General features: G+C 37.8%; 1 protein-coding gene across 1 annotated transcript in view; it reads right to left on the bottom strand.

Moving 5' to 3' along the window:
- INPP5F (inositol polyphosphate-5-phosphatase F) overlaps positions 1–18,717 on the bottom strand; it is a 59,134-nt gene that overhangs the window by 21,749 nt on the left and 18,668 nt on the right. Inside the window, exons 3-8 of the mRNA XM_087725902.1 lie at positions 15,592–15,728; positions 14,564–14,692; positions 11,103–11,270; positions 8,405–8,461; positions 5,389–5,587; positions 4,125–4,304 (exon numbers count right to left, since the gene is read on the bottom strand). Of these exons, the coding sequence (XP_087582028.1) occupies positions 4,125–4,304; positions 5,389–5,587; positions 8,405–8,461; positions 11,103–11,270; positions 14,564–14,692; positions 15,592–15,728 (870 nt within the window). The remainder of the gene's footprint in view (positions 1–4,124; positions 4,305–5,388; positions 5,588–8,404; positions 8,462–11,102; positions 11,271–14,563; positions 14,693–15,591; positions 15,729–18,717) is intronic.

Genomic DNA, 18,717 nt, shown 5'->3' with positions numbered 1-18,717 from the left:
AGAGGAGAACCACTGCAAAACAGTGCCTCCCACCCCCACCTCCCGCAGTCGTCGCAGAAGGATACCATGGTCGATGGTATCGAACGCCGCTGAGAGGTCAAGGAGAACCAGGATGGACGGATGGCCTCCATCTCTGGCCCTCCAGAGATCATCGGTCAATGCGACCAAAGCGGTTTCTGTGCTGTAACCAGGTCTGAAGCCGGACTGGAAGGGGTCAAGATAGCTAGCTTCCTCCAAGGCCCGTTGAAGCTGGAAGGCCACCACCTTCTCAACAACCTTCCCAATAAAGGGGAGGTTGGAGACAGGACGATAGTTGTGTCTCCAATTGAGTCTTTCATGTAATTTCGATGCCCTTCTTCTGTTTCCTTGATCAGCTTATTTTTATCAGTGGTGTTATCAAAGATGTTGCTAATAAAATTTCTCTCTTTAAATCCATAAATTCTTTTGTTTTTTCTTCTTCTGTATCTTGCCATCTGGGATAGAGTGCCCCTCTATTTAATTCCTCTTTCCGTATTCCACTTTTTCCATTCCCAGACACAAACCAGTCACCATAGATATCAGCGGATTTGATTTCTTTGTGATCATTTTTCTCTTCGGTTTTTAGGACTCTAACTTCCACTTTTTCCACTTGATAAACATCTCCAACTTCTTCATCAAATTTTACTGTTAGATGCCCTAGGTTTTCCAACTTCTTCTCCATCCTCTCAAATGTGTTTAATAATTTCTGAATTTCAAACATTATCTTTTGCAAACCTAAAGCTTCTTTCTGCTGTTGAAGTTGTGTCATAATTTCCAGCTGACAACTACTGCTGCTCTGGCTTGAAGGATTTTTACAAGATTAAACATAAATTCACAGTAAAATCTTCTTTTCACTTTCTCTGGTTAGAGATATAGTTCAAAAGGACACCTGTGTAAACAATTCTTCCTTTGGTTCTTATCACTCTCTATAAACAAACTGTGAGACTTTGAATTAACAAGCCAGACTGTTCAGTGAGGAAAGTAAAAGTGCTTTGTTCCCAATACACAAGACTCCAGCCTCCAAGCAGCAGCACTAACTTTCCCTCTATTGTTAGAATTCTCTTTGTTTTCTTCTTTTCTTTTCTTTTTTTATATTCCAAGTAAAAAAAATAAAAATAAAATTCTTGAGTAAAATAGAGGAGAAAAAGAGGGAAAACACACAGAGTAATAAGGAAGGGGAATTTTAGTCCATAGGTTGCAAAAATAATAATTAAAAAAAGATACAAGAAGAAAACTTAATCCATTCGTTTTAAAAGGCTTGCATAAATTCCATCCATAAAAATAGCATTTAAGAGCAAGATAACACACTGACCAAACCATTCAAAGCTTAATTCCGCCGCTTATTTCTTCTGTTCTCAGATTTAATTTCATTTTAAGTTTTTGTAGGCAGTCTCTTTTAAAACGGTAAAAATTCCTCACCAGCTGTAAACACTTTCTGTTTCTGTTTCCTTCCGTTCAGAGCCGTCCCAACTTCATCAGCCTAGGGGCTGTGCTTTTATCGCCAGCTAGAAGAACTTCTCCTGGGTCGATCAGGGAGTTTACGGTGTCCCTGAGATCAGCAGGATGTATTCTTCCTGTTCGCCATTTCTGCGGGATTGGACCACCCAGTGATAAAAGTTTCGGCAGTGATCTCAGAGCATTGAGATCGCACGTCCATCTCGTAGCGACGTTGGCTCCTCCAACTGATGGTAAAGATGGATAAAATCCATCTTCACCACCAGTTGGTTAGCAAAAATCAGATTTATTAAATCACTACATCTAATCCTCTAAGACAAATCTGCAATTTCATCTTTGTAATACACAAGAACATTTTTAAAAAATTAATCTCAGCAAGGACTTATATATTTTAACATTTGTTAAAACCTGTTGGCCTTTCACAAGGCCCTGAAGAAATGGCTGGGTTCCCAGTCTTGGAATTATATTAATTTTATTGAAATATTTGTACTATATGTCTACTTATAATTGATTTTGTTATTGTTGTTTTTATTTTGGCTGCCAATTATCAATTTATTTTTGTGGGGGGTTGACTGTATTTCTATCCACCAAAAGTTACTTGAGATTAAAACAAATAAATAAGATCTTCAAATGGCCTTCATGCAAGAATTTAGTAATTATTCTAAAAGTTGTAATTTATGGAAAAGAGGATGATAATGCAATACTGTGTTTTCCCGAAAATTTTCTTTTAACCCCCTCCCCCCAAAAAACGGCCTTATTTTTGGGGAGGTCTTATTATTTTTGAGGTGCAGGGGGCGGCGAGCGTGGTCACCTCATGGCTGCTGCTGTGTCCCAATATTTTCAGGCAACCATCAAATTTCAATTTCAGATTTAACTGTATTAAGATATACTGCATGAACTCACACTAATAGCCTATTTAAGGTGACTCTTTATAACATATCAAGAATAGCATGTCAAATAAAATCAAGACAACAAGCGTAGGTCTTCTTGTAGTTCAGATTAACTGAGTAACCAGTAATCCCAGCTGTATCTTTATACTAGGAATGGAGAAACACAAGTCCACCCTAAGTCATGTGAGCTCATTGGTAACTTTGGGCTGCTCAAAAAATTCCCCTCTTTCTAGACTGTTGCCTTTACTACTATACCAAACTGGCTGTTGAATCAGATTGAAGAAATGGATATAGCATGCTGGGCAGCCACTCAAGAGTCCCTAGGGAGTGGGCGGCATACAAATCTTATTAAAGTTGCAAAGTTGCAAAGGTTTGGGGACAGAAGATGGGTATTGGAAAAGAGGATAACAGCAGAGTCTGAAAGTCAGAATGAGCAGAGGTAAGGTTTTCTGAAAATCAGCGCTTAAGGAACTACCAGTTTTCTTTCTTTTCCTTTCCGTTTTAACTGCTGCTTGTTTGAGGAATGAGGAAGGGACAGGTTATATCCAGTAAATTGCTCAATAGGGATTTTCTGGCAAAAGTGGGTGAAGACAATGTAGTACCAAAATAATGCCTTTTAACCCTATTCATATCCTGTCAGAAAGGAAAGAAAACCACCAGAAGATATGACTATGTTAAGTAGTTGTTACTTCTCTAGAAAAACACGAAACCTACATATATGTACACCTATGGATACACATATAAACATACATAAGATGCACATTTACTTGGAATACCATGTCATTCTAAGAATTTGCTAGAGAAAATAAAGTTAAATATTTGTAAAACATTCAACTAAATTCAAATTCAGGTTATAGTATTTCTATCAAATACCGTTGGCTTTTTTAATTAAAAAAACCAAGAAAATATTTATTTAACATGTACTACATTGATATAAAAATAACCATGAAGATGACAATGACATCCTAAATATATTAGGGAGACATACCGTATTTTTCGGAGTATAAGACGCACCTTTTCCCCCTAAAAGAGAGTGAAAACTTGGGTGTGTCTTATACAATGAATGTAGCCCCACCCATCGGCCCCAACCCTTTGGCGTCTGCCTCCCAGCAATTTACCTCCTTACAGCAAAGGGGGGGGGGCTTGCAGAGGCTGCAATAGGCTATAGCAATCCTGCAGCCTGAAACAGCTGATGATCGGGAGAAACGGAAAGTGAAACCTGCTACTTGCCCCACTAGGAAAATTGCTGGGAGGCAGATTTTTTTTCTTGTGCTAATCAGGCTGTTTGCTGCAAGGAGGTAAGTCAATAACTATGAATGCCTATAGAACGTTCAAATTATTAGACTTTATTTTTTAAATACTGCTTTATTATTGTTCTAGAGAGTTTAACAAAATGAAGCTTTTTAAAATAAATGCTTGATCTGAAGAGGCGCAGTACTATTGTATCTTCTTTTAAATAGCAGAGAATAACTTATACTTCCAGAAAGCACATCAATTTTAACAGCATCTGTACAAGCATAGAAACAGTGTATATTGCATGTACTGTTTGCTGTTTGTTGCAAGGAGGCAAATTGCTAGGAGGCAATAGGCAGATATTTGTCCCTTGTTTTCTTCCCCAAAAGCTAGGTGCGTCTTATACTTCGGAGCATCTTATACTCCGAAAAATACAGTAAACAGAAAAGTTGTCAAAGATAAAAGTTACCACATTAATTTGAAAAAGGATTGAATAATATTGTAACTGTATTATATATAAATACTTACACTTATCAAGACGTGGCCGTGGGTTGTATCTATAACCAACCTGACTCCAGAAAACAGGCACAGAGCCTCTTGTCTGAACAAAAGATAGAGTGTGATTATGAACATGGATCAACTGTTCCGTCTCTACATAATTTGCTACATTCCCATTTTTATCCACTCCTCTTCGTTTGTAACGCATCCCTAGGGAGAAAAGCAAAGAATTTCAGAAAAAAGATTGAACACGCATGTTAATTTCTCATATAACATTTGTTCATTTAGCACTCTAGCTACTTAATATTGCATTTCCAAAAGTCTTTCATAAAATTCCTCGTCAAAGTCTCTCAAAAATATTAGCATTTATGAGATGATACAGCTCAAGGAACTCCACACCCAATATGATCATTTGTATTTGTATTTGTATTTTATTATTTGTATGCCGCCCTTCTCCGGGAGGACTCAGGGCGGCGAACAATTTGTGGGGGGGAAAAAGGGGAACATAAAAGACAAAATACAAATAATAAAAGTAGACAACAGTCGCACAGCCATACATGTCGAGAGGGGAGGGAACTCATCACCCCCAGGCCTGCCGGCAAAGCTGCTGGCTTTTCAGAAGGCCTGGAGAGAGGTGAGGGTCCGAATCCCTGCGGGGAGTTCATTCCAGAGGGCCAGAGCTGCCACAGAGAAGGCCCTCCCCCGGGTAGTAGCCAGGTGGCATTGGCTGGTAGATGGCACCCGGAGGAGGCCAACCCTGTGAGATCTAATGGGTCTGTGGGAGGTAATTGGCAGCAGGCGGTCTCTCAATCATGAGATTCAAACAGTTTCCATATGACTTCAATGCATACACTGCATAATTAACTGGTGAAATTCATTACAACACAGGCAAGCATATAATATCCTTAGCATGGACATCCCCTTCATTCTACCCACATCCCACAAAGAAAGGAAACAAGTCCTGCTCTCTGAATGGAGGGGATATTGTCTGAAAGAAGTCAAGTCTTGTCTAATTTTTCAAGTGCTTCTTATGGCCTTAAGTGAGACTTTTAATTTCTGTATAGAAATGCAAATAGGATTTAAGTACTTGTTTCCATAAAAAATGATCACTAAAACTTTTTGGTCTCTAGAGCAGTGTTTCTCAACCTTGGCAACTTGAAGATGTCCGGACTTCAACTCCCAGAATTCCCCAGCCAGCAAATGCTGGCTGGGGAATTCTGGGAGTTGAAGTCCGGACATCTTCAAGCTGCCAAGGTTGAGAAACACTGCTCTAGGCTATACCGAGTAAACTTACCCGCTCTGTGACGGCTTCTCCGTGAGATAAGCGCCACAAGGAAACTTGGATGAATGTAATCTACGCAAACAGGCTCCTGAGATGGCGTTTCAGGGCTGCTTTTCTCCTCATCTGCTGTTTCATTGTAATTCACTACAAGTTCTTCAATTTGCACGAATCCCTGGATGATGGGGATAATCCAAAAGTCCACTTCAGGTTGCTGCAGGATATTAAAACATATGTACATGAAATTTATAGAACCCAAAGTTTAAGTAAATGGAAATAGCTGCAACAGTAATATACAAAGTTCTTATTCTAAATTTTAAATTTGTTTAATAAATATCTGACTATAGATTACAATAAAATAGCTAAGCCATTTTTTTTGCTCTGTTATTTAATTTATTTATTTAATTTATATGTAATCTTATTGTTGCAGCGACTCTGGACAGTTTCATTTATTACTATATTTAATATATTAGGAAGTTCTAGCACACAATAATAGTAATTTTACTACATAGCTAAACTTAAAAGTAACAATTAAAAATTAAGAAAACAAATTCAATAGACAATTCAAAATAAATTCAGGGACACTTGGACTACTGACTATTTGAACCTTACCAAGATGAGCTAATAAAATTAGTGTCAGCTCCGGACAGCTCAGAGGCCTGGAGCTGCCACTGAGGGGAGAAGACTGGGCCAGCTGCCAAGACTCACCGTCCCACCTAAACAAGCTGAAGAAACTCCTGCTAAGAATCCATGATTAATTCCCGGGTGGTTTCACTCTGGGTCACAAGTTGATGGGTGTGCGCACGGACAGGGTGCAGCTTATCTTAATTATCAATGTAGTTATAAAAAGTGGTGGGAAGCACAGGGTGGCACCTCTGACAATTTATTCATTGCCTTAGTGCTTTGTTGGTCAGCTCGTGCCGAAGGAAGAATACAAACTGCATTTACAAACCGTTTCTGTGTTTGGCTGTTTCATTAACCCTTCGGAACCTGACTATTAGATGGAAAACACCAAGTAACTGCTTAGTGGGAATTATGAATGTTTATAAAGGATTACAGGGTCATAAATAGGAGTTATTTGGAAGTTTATCTTCCTCTAAAAGAAACTTAGAGGAAAAACTTAGATGATTAATAATGAGTCTTCAATATCCCTTTTCCAACCAAGGTTGTACAACAAATGATGGCAACAGAGAGACAGAATGAAACTAAATACTTTTCAACAGATTATCTTTCAAGGAAAGAGAGTAAAGACACTCTTGTTGCTTTTGTTCCACCCAACAGTCACATTTGATACCACATAAACTGTTATTTTACAAAAGGATTTTGCTAGTACAGGTTAGCTAGAACCGAGTCACTTAAAACATGCTGCATATAGTTTTATGAATTATATTTTAGAAGGACTGTAGAAATATTTTTGTTCTGCACATTTCTACCCAAAGTCATTTTAAAGTGTTATCAACTTTGTTTTTTTAATCTACTTTTTCCAGCTTGAGTTGAATGATGATTTTTTTAGTTTGCTTTAAAATACTTAGTTGCAGGCCACCTTTGTAGTGTTATCTAGATCAGTGTTTCTCAACCTTGGCGACTTTAAGTCCTGTGGACTTCAACTCTCAGAATCCCCCAGCCAGCTCTGCTGGCTGGGTGATTCTGGGAGTTGAAGTCCACGGGACTTAAAGTCGCCACGGTTGAGAAACACTGATCTAGATCAAAAGGCAACTAAGAAATACTTTTCCAGCAGCAGATAAATCCATCTGAATGGGGTGAATATCTGCCAGTGTGTTCAAGCTTCATTATTTATCTGCTAGGAAAGCTCTTTCAAGAAACTCATGACATGCTTATTGCCAATCTAGGTAGCATAACTTGTTGAAAGGTGACAAACCTTGAAGGTGCGCTTCAAGGTGCTACTTATCACTCATAAAGCCCTTCATGGTAGTGGGTCTGCGTACTTGAGAGACTGCCTCCTGCCAATTACCTCCCTGCGACCAATTATATCACATAGATTAGGCCTCCTCCGAATTCCATCTGCCAGTCAGTGCCGACTGGCAACTACACGGAGGAGAGCCTTTTCAGTAGTAGCTCCAACCCTTTGGAACGATCTCCCCGTGAAGATTCTTACCCTCACCACCGTCCAGACCTTCCGCACAGCCCTTAAGACCTGGCTAGCCCATCAGGCCTGGGGACAAAGATAACTGTCCCCACCCGAATGATGAATGAATGTTGCTTACTATTTTACTTCTATGTATTGTTGTGTCTATTGTCTGTATACCCCCCCCCCCTTATTTTATGTAAGCCGCCCTGAGTCCCCTCAGGGAAAAGGGCGGCCTATAAGCATTAATAAATACAAATACAAATACAAACCCAAGAAAAAAATATACTCTTTTCACATTTTTTAAAATTTAAAAAATTCTTACAAAAATATATTGTGTTTCATGATTGATATGTGATTGTTAGATTCTTTATTTCTACGGCTTATATATCTGGAAGATATTCCCAAAGCTTTTCTTCATTGCCGTATGTGTATCCCCATCTTAAGACACTATACAATTTCTCTACTTTATGCTTTATTGTAATATTTTCTTTTTTGCTCAGGCCTTGGCCTATGTAATTCACTAGACAACCTGTGTTCCATTGAGTCATTGTTTCAAAGGTATTTCCTCACTTAAACAGAAAAAACAATGAACATGGGCGGGCAAAAAATCAATGGGAGCAAAAGTAACTTCCCACTTCCTGCCAGCCTGCCCATTGAGTTTCCTTGTGGGGAAGCTAGCAGGGACCATCAGAAATCACATATCTGAGAAAGCTGGAATCATGGAGGAATGTATGATATTACAGATGGAAAAGTCATTTTAAGTCAGTAACAATTCCACTTGTTACTTAAATAGAAACTCTATTAGAAACCTAAATTTTCATGTCACACAAAATTAGGATAAATTACATGAAACATTAATGAGCTCTTTAGACTAAATGGTATCAAGAAAAGAGCATTATCTGATTAATTCAAGGAACCATAAGTATATGGAATATTACTTACTCCAAGGTTTATCAGATCTTCAATCATGTGCTTATTCCAAAAGAATCTATCATCAACCTGAAACACATAAAAATAAACCTTTTGTATACAAATATTACAGAAAAGTGTGAAATCTTGAAGACTACAGAACAATTTATATCAGTGGTTCCCAAACTTTTTCAGTCCACCGCCCCCTTGATGCTACAAACTGATCCTCAGTGCCCCCCACCCAGTGGTGGAATTCAATTTTTTTTACTACTGGTTCTGTGGGCGTGGCTGGGGGGGTCATGTGACTGGGCGGTTTGCATGACGGAAGAAAGACAGTAATAGTAAAACTCAAAACTGTAACAATTAATTGCACATTTATTCAAAATCCAATTTAAAAAACTTTTTAGTTAATGTTAATTCAACAAAACTGTTGACCATGATCCAGTGATACCATGTTTTCAAAGTCTGATAGTCATTTATCAAGAACCTTAGTAACTAGTAACTTAGTAAACTCAGTAAAATTTAGTAACTACTTCACTGTTCAGTAAATTCTTAATGTGACGGATGGGTTTGATGAAGTGATACCAGTTTTCCAATGTCTGGTTTTAAGTCACTTAACAGGAGTCTTAAATCACCACGTTCAGTAATCTGGAGTCGATTTCTTTGCTTGGAGAGAAGTTGGCTGACCACACTGAAGCCACGTTCCACCAAATATGATGTTGGAAATGCAACAAGGAGCTTTTTAACCACTGTCAATAGTGCAGGATAGCGATCAGAAATTTCTTTCTGTAACCAGAACTCTTGGTACGATTTCTTAAACTTTGGCTTCAGCTCAATGTCATTTTGCAGCTCTATGAGTTGTTCCTCCACTACCCCATCTTCCTCAGTATCTGAAAATGGATTTATCACCCAATCTGGAATTTCCATCAAAAGAAGATCCTGATATCACTCAGACATCTAAGTTTTAGAATGTCAGAGAAACAACTTTAGCTGGATAGTCACATCCCTGCAATAACATCATTGTAATTTTCAGTTTTATTAATTTCAACAGTATCAACACTAGCTTTGCTACTAACCTCTTCCAAACCATCTGCAGAGTCTTTAAGATTTGGTGGTCTAAATATCAAAAACGGTTGACTTACATCACACATCTAAGCAAAACTGAAGTACAATGTATTTTTCCTTTTTTTTAAAAAAATCTCAATTTTAAGATTTGTATTACTATTTTCATCCAGTCCCCATCCAAAAATGGCAAGAAACCCTTGTGTCATTTTTTTTAAGCAACCATGGACAGATAATTGCTCATACTTGCCTTAATATTATTAGCCAAGTTTCTTATTGGCTATGCTAACCAAGAGGTGCTCTGGTCATTGTTAACCCTGCTGCAAAAATTATGTGTGCACATATCCACACATACAAAAGCATACAATATAATCTTATCTCCTTCAGATTGCCAATTATTTTGCACGACACAGACATTCTGCCTTTAAATGCTTACATGGTTTCAATGGCTAAACTTCTGCTCGCCTAACCAACTATTCAAAACCAGTAATTCCACAAGGAGAGAGGATGGGAATGGGGATATTTCAAAAACTAAACACATCTTAAAAGAAAATCCACCCGCAACCAGCATTGAGTGGAGCTTTTATAAGCTTTAGATTAGAATAAATGAGCTGGAAGGGACGTTGGAGGTCTTCTGGTCCAGCCCCCTGCTCAAGCAGAAGCTATACCAGAGGTCTTCAAATTTGGCAACTTTAAGACCTGTGGACTTCAACTCCCAGAATTCTCCAGACAGCTATGGACTTCAACTCCCAGCTATGCTGGCTGGATAATTGTGGGAGTTGAAGTCCACAAGTCTTAAAGTTGCCAAGTTTGGGAGCTCCCGTGAGTTTAACAACACCCATATTTCAAGGCTAGAAACGGAAGATTGCAATGCGAGCTCCCTCCTGCTGGTAATCCAAACCTCCCTAACCAAAATCCACATCACCAAAAGGGAGCGACCGCACTTCCGCTCATCACCCTCTCCCCCCAGTTACTTTTACCCAGCAGCGTCTCCATGCAAAGGAAAAGGATGGCACGAAATATGTGACGTTTTTTTAAACCAGTGGCAAAGAGCTCTCTCGCAAGCTCAACTAGAATTTGATTGGTGGGGGTCTTTTTCCCCCTAACACCGTGCACGATCTCTCCGCCCAACGACCGTTTAAAAAAAAACCCTTTTCACAAGCCAAGCCGGTCAGTTAAGACGCCGGCGGTGTTGGGGGGGGTGTGGGCAATTGAAGCAGTGCATGCCCCTCTCCTGGGAGGAAGGCGGTGATTGGAGGGGAGGGTGGTGACGTTGCTTAAAGGGAAATCCACAGCTATTTCCAGGTTTGTTTGGGTAATTTCATCCTGCCCACGCCGATGGGCTTTAAAAAGTCAATCTTCTGCTTGGCAAGTTTCTCCTGTCCATCTGAGAATTAGCTAAGGGGAAGCTACCAACCTAGGGGCAACGCCCTCTGCAGCCAACACAATACACAATCTTTTTTTCCTCGCCCTTTTTGTGCCCCCCCTAAGTCATCCCACCGCCCCCCAGGGGGCGGTACCGCCCACTTTGGGAACCACTGATTTATATTGATCAAAACAATCCAGGAAAAAGAACTTCATTTGAGAAAGATAAGGAAACCCTGTTTCTTTCCTTTAAATATATGCCCATATGTATCTATGGCTAATCTTTCAAGAGACCTATTATTACCTTTTTCCAGAGAGGCAAGTTAGTCTTCTCACATGCACTTTGCCTTTGTACACAGTTTGTTAAGTCATAGGTCACACTATAATAAAAAGAATCAGCATCCATAAACATTTTGAACAGTTCTTCCAATAGACGCCTCTCCAGTCTTTCTTTCTCTTTACTTTCTTTAACCTAAAAAAGGGCAGAATGTTCTGTTTCAGTACAGTGAGTTAGATACCTGTCAGTAACCTAAACATGATTTTCCATAATGTACCATCAACCATTTATTGTTTAAATAAAAGAATTATAAACCCTTCATAGATTATATCTTTTCAAACAAATACAGTGAGAATTGCAACTTCGCAGATACGTTTCCAATATAAAATATGCTGCTATTTATTATATTCTACAAGGCTGAGAAATAGCACTTCAAGTAAAGTTACCTACAAAATTTATGACCAAGAATAGTATGAAGAAACATCTAGAGCCACAGGAGGAAAGACTGCACAGAATCTTCATTAGATACCGTGTTTCCCGAAAATAAAGACAGGGTCTTTTGGGGAGGGCTTATCATCCGGGGAGGGATTATTTTCAGGGAAACAGGGTAGGATTGTACTAGTTCTATATATTACGTAATGTTACTCAAACATATTCCAACAATGTCCTAAATAAAAAAAATGTAAAAGGTACTATTTTTATTTGATGAAAGAAAGAGGGCATCACATCTCCTATTTTTTTAAAAGTACTGCTCATAAGCTTTAAATCCTGTATACACAACTTCAAAAGACAATCTTTCTAGATGCTTACTGCAAATGGCCATTCATAAATAAAGCACTTCAAAAGTTGTCAATTGTAAATATAATTTCGTCTCCTGAACCACAAAATCTATTTGCTTCAAAATACAGCAATTAATAATTGATAGACTTCATAAATGAAGACATGATCCATTAAGTCCACTCGTGAGGTTGGTATTTAATTATTTACTTATTTGTTTAATTTCCATCTTGCCATGGGACTTTTCTGGATGCAACAAAATGGGGGGGGGGGTAATTAAAAATGTAAACAACAATAGCAAAGGAATAAAACGGTAAATAATGGAAGTACATTAATATGAAATTAAAAAGATGAGCAGGGGAGAACAAGAAGTGCAGGGGAGAGGTGGGATCAGGTCTTCAGGACCTTGAGGAAAAATAGGAGGGTGAGGGCAAACCTCATCCCGGAGGGCAGAATGTTCCAGAAGGCTACAGCAGAGATCCCATTCTCCTGGATCCCATCAGTTGGAGTTCCTTGACCAATGGGCTTGTCTTAGAAGGGCAAAATGGTTCATCAAGTAATCTGGATCTATCCTATGTAGAGTTTTGAAGATCATAACCAATATCTTTGCACCCGGAAGCAAACTGGCAGCTCGCAAAACAGTGGTGTAACTTGGGTCACTCCTTGGGCCACAAAGACTAATTGTGCTGCCGTACTTTGTACCATTTCAAGCTGCTGAATGCATTTCAAGGGAAGTCCCACATAAATGTAAGATGTATGCTAATATTGCATTAAACATTTTCTGAATCAGCATTAATGGAAACAATTCAAAGCAACTACAGCGTATAAATTTCTGTTGAAAAATGTATTTATGGAGGAATTACAATAATGGAGGCATTGCAACTTTGATTTAAACCCATGTGTGTTTCAAAATAACATATTAGTCTACATTCTTATATGCTCTATAGACCATGGTTATTAATGTGGTACCATATTTAATATTTACTGATGTGCATATCGAAGCATTTGTATCACGAGTTGTATTTTTTCTCTCTCTAGTACTCAGACATTTTGTTTTTGTTATATGCTTTAGTAGGGAATATGTTGAATGGGAATTGATGTTACTAATAATCTACTATGCAGTAATAGTTTTAGTATTTGATTTTCACCCTTTCCCTCACTGCATTTTCAATATTGCTTTTGGTTCCACATCAGCAGCAAAGGATCAACATCTTTTATTGCACAAGAGGCTCCAGATAATTGTAGGATGTCCTTTATTGCCCTTGCTGTTCATCATCTAGAAACTAGTATCCTGAAATTCTATATATATATTTTTTCAGAATAAGGAGGTTTAATGTATGAAACACTAGTTGGTAGTGCAGAATCAGACTAATTTCATTTGAAACATAAAGTAGTAAATGTTATCATATTCTGTACTGCACTATATTTCAGTTCCTAAACACAATCAGGAGGGAATTATATTTTTAATTTCTTTTTCATGTGGACTGACCTCCTTTAAGTTAAAAAAAAAAACAGACAATCACCAGGGCATTCTGACAGCAAATACAGGGCATGACAGCAAATACAGCTATTTTAAAAAGACAAAATATAGCCATTTATGAGAAAAGCATGATTCAGTTGCAAAGCTGGAAATTCATGGGATAATAACCTATTAGCAATTAAGGATAATAAATTTAATCTGTATCTTAAAACAGAGGGGGGGGAAAACAATACTGAGATTACTGTTGATATCAGCATGAATGACCATATGAATATCAGCATACAATTGTAGCCAGACACAAGAAGACAAAAATATAACTGTAGAAAATCAAATAGAAAGCTGAAATTTCTGAGATTTGACTATGAACGGAGAGGGCGGTTGGGGGGGGGGGGGAGAGAAACTAAACATTGTTGCAAAGTTCAACAGTAACATAGTGGAGTCAATCACAAACTGAATGTAGGAAACAAAAAGGCAAATGAATCCAAGGCTTTGTAACTGATAAGAACAATAAATTGTTTAAAGTGTTCCTAGGGATTCTTTCATGGGGAAAACAGATGCAGGCAGACAGGGGCATATTTGGAGAAGAACTTTAGAAGAGAGATTAGAAGGAGTATAGAACATATTGGTTGAAATGGTGATAACATAGCCAAGTAGTAATCTGAAATATATAATTAGAGCTTATACAATTGTCCAGTTAGAAATTATCAGGAATAGAGCAGAGTTTCAAACTCACATAAAATACTGAAAGACAGTGCCCACAAAATTCCAAGTGAGAACAGTAAATACATATATTTGGGGGCCCAAGAAGAGAGAAAGAACAAAGTAAAGGGACTATTAGTACTGAATCTGACAAATGGGAATATGGAACCAGTCAAATCATATAAAGGCCTAAAGGGCTTCAAGTAGTAAAGTTTGGTCGACTGTATCTAAGCAGAATGAAAATAGGAAATAAACAATTGATCTGTGCTCTTGATTATGCTTGTGGGAATTTTAGCAAAGTTCAGAACTATAACAGGAAAAAAAGGCAGCAGAACAAACAGTGGAAGACAAGGTGAAAGGGGAAATTTAATCAAGAAGTTTAACCAAAACAAGTGAATTAGAAATATGTTTAAACATTTGTGACTTTGTTAATCAACTCTTTGGAGGAAAAGTACAAAATTAAATAAATAGGTGAGCAGTGTTTAAAGTGTCTACCATCCAAAATTCTTTAAAATCTAAAAATAATTCTCACCTTCTTTTTATTAGAAGAGGAAACATTTGTTTTTATCTGAGTGAAGGTTCTCAGCAGAAATTTAGAATCATCTGGAGACTGTGTAATTTTTTCTGTTTTGTATATTCCAAAATGATGTTTTTTACAGGGCTGTAAAGCAATACATTTTGTTAAGAAGACGCTTAATGAATTTAGTTATATAAAACATGAATTCACTGATTAATATTCTTTTAAGAACATTAAATAAAAGCTAACATGATATCAAATACATTTTTAATATATTTATTTATTGAACATATACTACTACCCTTCATATTCTGTATACTTACAATAAAACAAGGAAAATAAACAGCTAAAAAACCTGGAAAAGTTGTATAGAATTCATTCTACCTATCACTGAAGAATTATCTAGTATCTGCTAAAAATTAGAAAGTTCTACATTTTGAAAAGCTTTTTCTACCCCATCTAAGGTCTAACCTTGAGAAAGGCCACTGTCAAAGATTTAATTAACAAGTCAGTTGTAGTAAGATTTTTGGCAAAACTAATTGTCATTTGTATATCTAATCACAGCAGAGACATCTCATTAAAAAGATATCTGATACAATGCAAATGACTGTAGAGAAGCAACAAGATATAAATGGAGTAAATAAACTGTACGGTAAAAGACAGCATTTGAGAGATGGAAAGATGGTTCCAAATGTTTGATAAGAAATGTTTACATCCATTTACTGTTCAGCTATCCTTTGGGTCAAATAATAGCAATAGCACTTAGACTTATATACCACTTCACTGGACTTTACAGCCCTTTCTAAGTGGTTTACAAAACAGCCTATTGCCCCCAACAAGCTGGGTCCTCATTTTACCGACCTCAGAAGGATGGAAATCAACCTTGATGTTAATGATCACATAATAAATGTTTACCTAAAAATTGTTATTCAGCATGGCTGCCTGATTTGATCATGTAAGTTTCATTTCCACTTAAATATCATTCCAATCATGTTAAATTGGTTAGAGCATTCATTTTATGAATTGCTGGGATTCCCTCTTACCTCCAAGTCCAGATCCTGAGGTTCTGCTTCAGAAAGTGGTATTGCAACAATTTTTGTGATTTTACATACATCATGATCTCCTGGAAGCTTGCCAACTACTACTTTTTGGCGAATTAAAAGCAGCCACCAAGGCAAATCTGTAAGAAATACAAATCTATTTGTTTGGAAAGAAAATTTTAATTATAATTTTTACCGGGTGAATAGCAACCTTTAAATGTATATATTCTCTCCATCAGGCTGACAAAATTACAGTCTAACACTTAAGTGGAAAAGCCTCTTCTCAATATGGAATTAGGGTTACAGAACCCCAGGGCTGGAAAAACTGGGGGGGGGGGGGATATTATTTTTCTTCCACTAGAACAAACCATCATCTGTCCCTTCCCAAGACAGAGAGGATTTTTGGTATTTTTCTAATAATGAACATGGTGGTTAAAATAAAAAAAATACATTTTTACAGTTTAAATTTTTCAGTTTTAATTTAAGTTCATCCTAATTATTCTTCCTGTGCCCTGCCACTTGCCTAACCATGCTAACACGGCATCAGAGGTGGGTTCCTACCAGTTCGCACCTATTCGGTAGAACCGGTTCGTCAAATCTACCAAACCGGTTAGAAGAGGTTCCACCAGTGGACCCGGAAAGCAGGCCACACCTACAGAAGAGGTTCCAAAATTTTTTGAAACCCACCACTGACTTGCATGCTTCAATGCCAGAGTTTCTGAGCCAACATGACTGGAGGAGGAATTCTGGGAGATGAAGTCAGGTTTGAAGACCCCTAGTTTTTTTTTTTCTAAAGGGTTAGGGGTGCAAGGATCTTGTAACTTGACAGCTTTAAGACCTGCATGCTTCAATGCCACAGTTTCTGAATAGCTACTTGGACCGACCTAAGTACTAATTCATAATTTCATATCCAATCACATGGGCAGCAAGCCACTCCCATCCGGTCACATGGGTGGCAAGCCACTCCCACAAAGGAGGCCACACCCACAGAGTAGGTTCGAACAATTTTTGAAACCCACCACTGCACGGCATATATAATCTGGTTTACAATGCTATTAAATAACTTATTAATCAAGTTAATATGTTAGACTATGAATCATATGGGGCATTGTTACTTTTTGGGAAGCTTTGGCCCAATCATTCTTAACCCAGGCTATGATAAAATGAGTAGCACTGATTTGAGCCCCCAAAACAAATGGGATTTAAATCCAATAAATAGTAATGTATTTACCAAGTAGGGGGATTTTTTATTGAAATGCAAAATCAGAGTTACTGCAAAATCTCTAGGCCTGCAGCATACACTCTCAGGAGAGCCACATCTGACTAACATTATCTATAGTCCTTTTGCCACAAGCTGTTATTGCTGATTCCAGTTATGTTTTAGTTTATGGTCTGCATCTTAAACACTGTTACTTACCTTGAATATCCCACTAAATCAGAGACACAATAACAAAAATCTATATTTTGATGATTTTTGCAGAATGTTTTTCAGTCCTTATGAAGACTATATAACATTTAATGAGAATGCACGCATTAAACATGTTCTGAAGATTCAAATTTAATGCTTCCAGCTTACTTTTTTACAAATACTTTCAAAGGGAATGATACAATAGCGTGCTATCATTGTAATAAAACCCAAAACCAGAATCGGAATAGGTAATTCGTGTAATTACAACTTCATTTACAGAACAGTAAAATACACCGTGACCCGTCAAAAGCGCGGAGGACAAAATCGCGCTCGACGAAAGCGCGCATGTGACGTCATCACAGCGCGACGAAAAAAATTAAAAATTGAAATAAAATTAAAATTAAACCAAGCCGATTCACATAAAGGTAAGGGTTAGGTTTAGGGTTAGGGTTAGGATTAGGTTAAGGGTTAGGGTTAGGGTTAGAGCGTTAGCGTTAGGTTAAGGGTTAGCGTTAGGTTTAGCATTACGTTAACGGTTAGGTTTAGGGTTAGATTTAGGGTTAGGTTAAGGGTTAGGTTTAGAGTTAGGTTTAGGGTTAGGTTTGGGAGGGTTAGGGTAAGGTTTTAGCTTTATTTTTACATTTTTCGATCACAGCGCGATGTTTTCGTCGCGCTGTGATGACGTCAAATGCGCGCTTTCGTCGAGCGCAATTTTGTCCTCCGCGATTTTGTGGTGGAACCAAATACACTGTACCTAAAGGATAATGTTTATGCTAATATTAGTTTCCATTGGTCGGCATCAATAGTGACTTTATTTTTGTAGCTGAAGGAGAACTAATGCATCTGTTTGTTTCATTGCTGAACTAAATAAGACTTAAAAATCTCAAATAGCGTATATCCATAGTTACAACTGTACAACTCCACTTAAGAGATGCTCTAACAGCAAAAGAAAAAAAAATCTTCAGGAAAAGTAATTCCCCTTTGCCCCCTTGCCCTTTAAGCTTCTTATAGCCTGTGACAAGCTGTTTCAAAAAACAACAACAACAAATTGGAAAATGGCATGGGGCTGAAGAGGGAATTGGTACAAATAGTTCCATCACATCTTTCAAAAGGAAGCAACTTAATCTCAGGGTCTTTCACGGATGAAAAGAACTCTTCCATCCACAAAAGGAATAATTCCCCAGGTGTTTATGTCTTTTCAAATGCTTTATGACATCACAATCTATCAACCAGCCTATATGTTCTCAAAATCGTTGTTAGGATTGGGAGAAGAATATTCTTTGCAGTTCCTGTGAGGTGAAGAAAATGCAATCATGCAAACAGACTTCCACTTACGTAATGTTGTTTCATAACTAATTTCACTTGAAGAAAAGATGAGGTGTTTCTATACATGTTTTCCTTTATGACAGTGGTTTGTGTGTGAGAAAAGAGAATGATTGTTTTATTTGGCGAGAGGAAGAAAGATCAATTATTTTTATCATTTCATGTTTATAGGCAACTTGCCCAGGTATTTATTTATAGGGGAAAATGTCCAGACCAAATGTTATTTCTAATCTTGGATTTTCCCCATTACGGAGTACTATGAAGCCATTACCATGGCAACTCCACTGCGCTGTACAGTAGAATGGAACAACAGGCTGTATCTTAACAAAACACATACCCCGGAGAGTGTTAGGGGTGTCTTACACAATATTTTTTTCTCCACAGGGTAAGACATCATG

This window comes from Thamnophis sirtalis, unplaced genomic scaffold (genome assembly GCF_051295495.1).
Source record: "Thamnophis sirtalis isolate CommonGarterSnake01/CBP01778 unplaced genomic scaffold, rThaSir2_p1.2 scaffold_11, whole genome shotgun sequence".
Lineage (NCBI taxonomy): Eukaryota > Metazoa > Chordata > Lepidosauria > Squamata > Natricidae > Thamnophis > Thamnophis sirtalis.
This window is presented reverse-complemented; position numbering and strand designations above follow the sequence as displayed.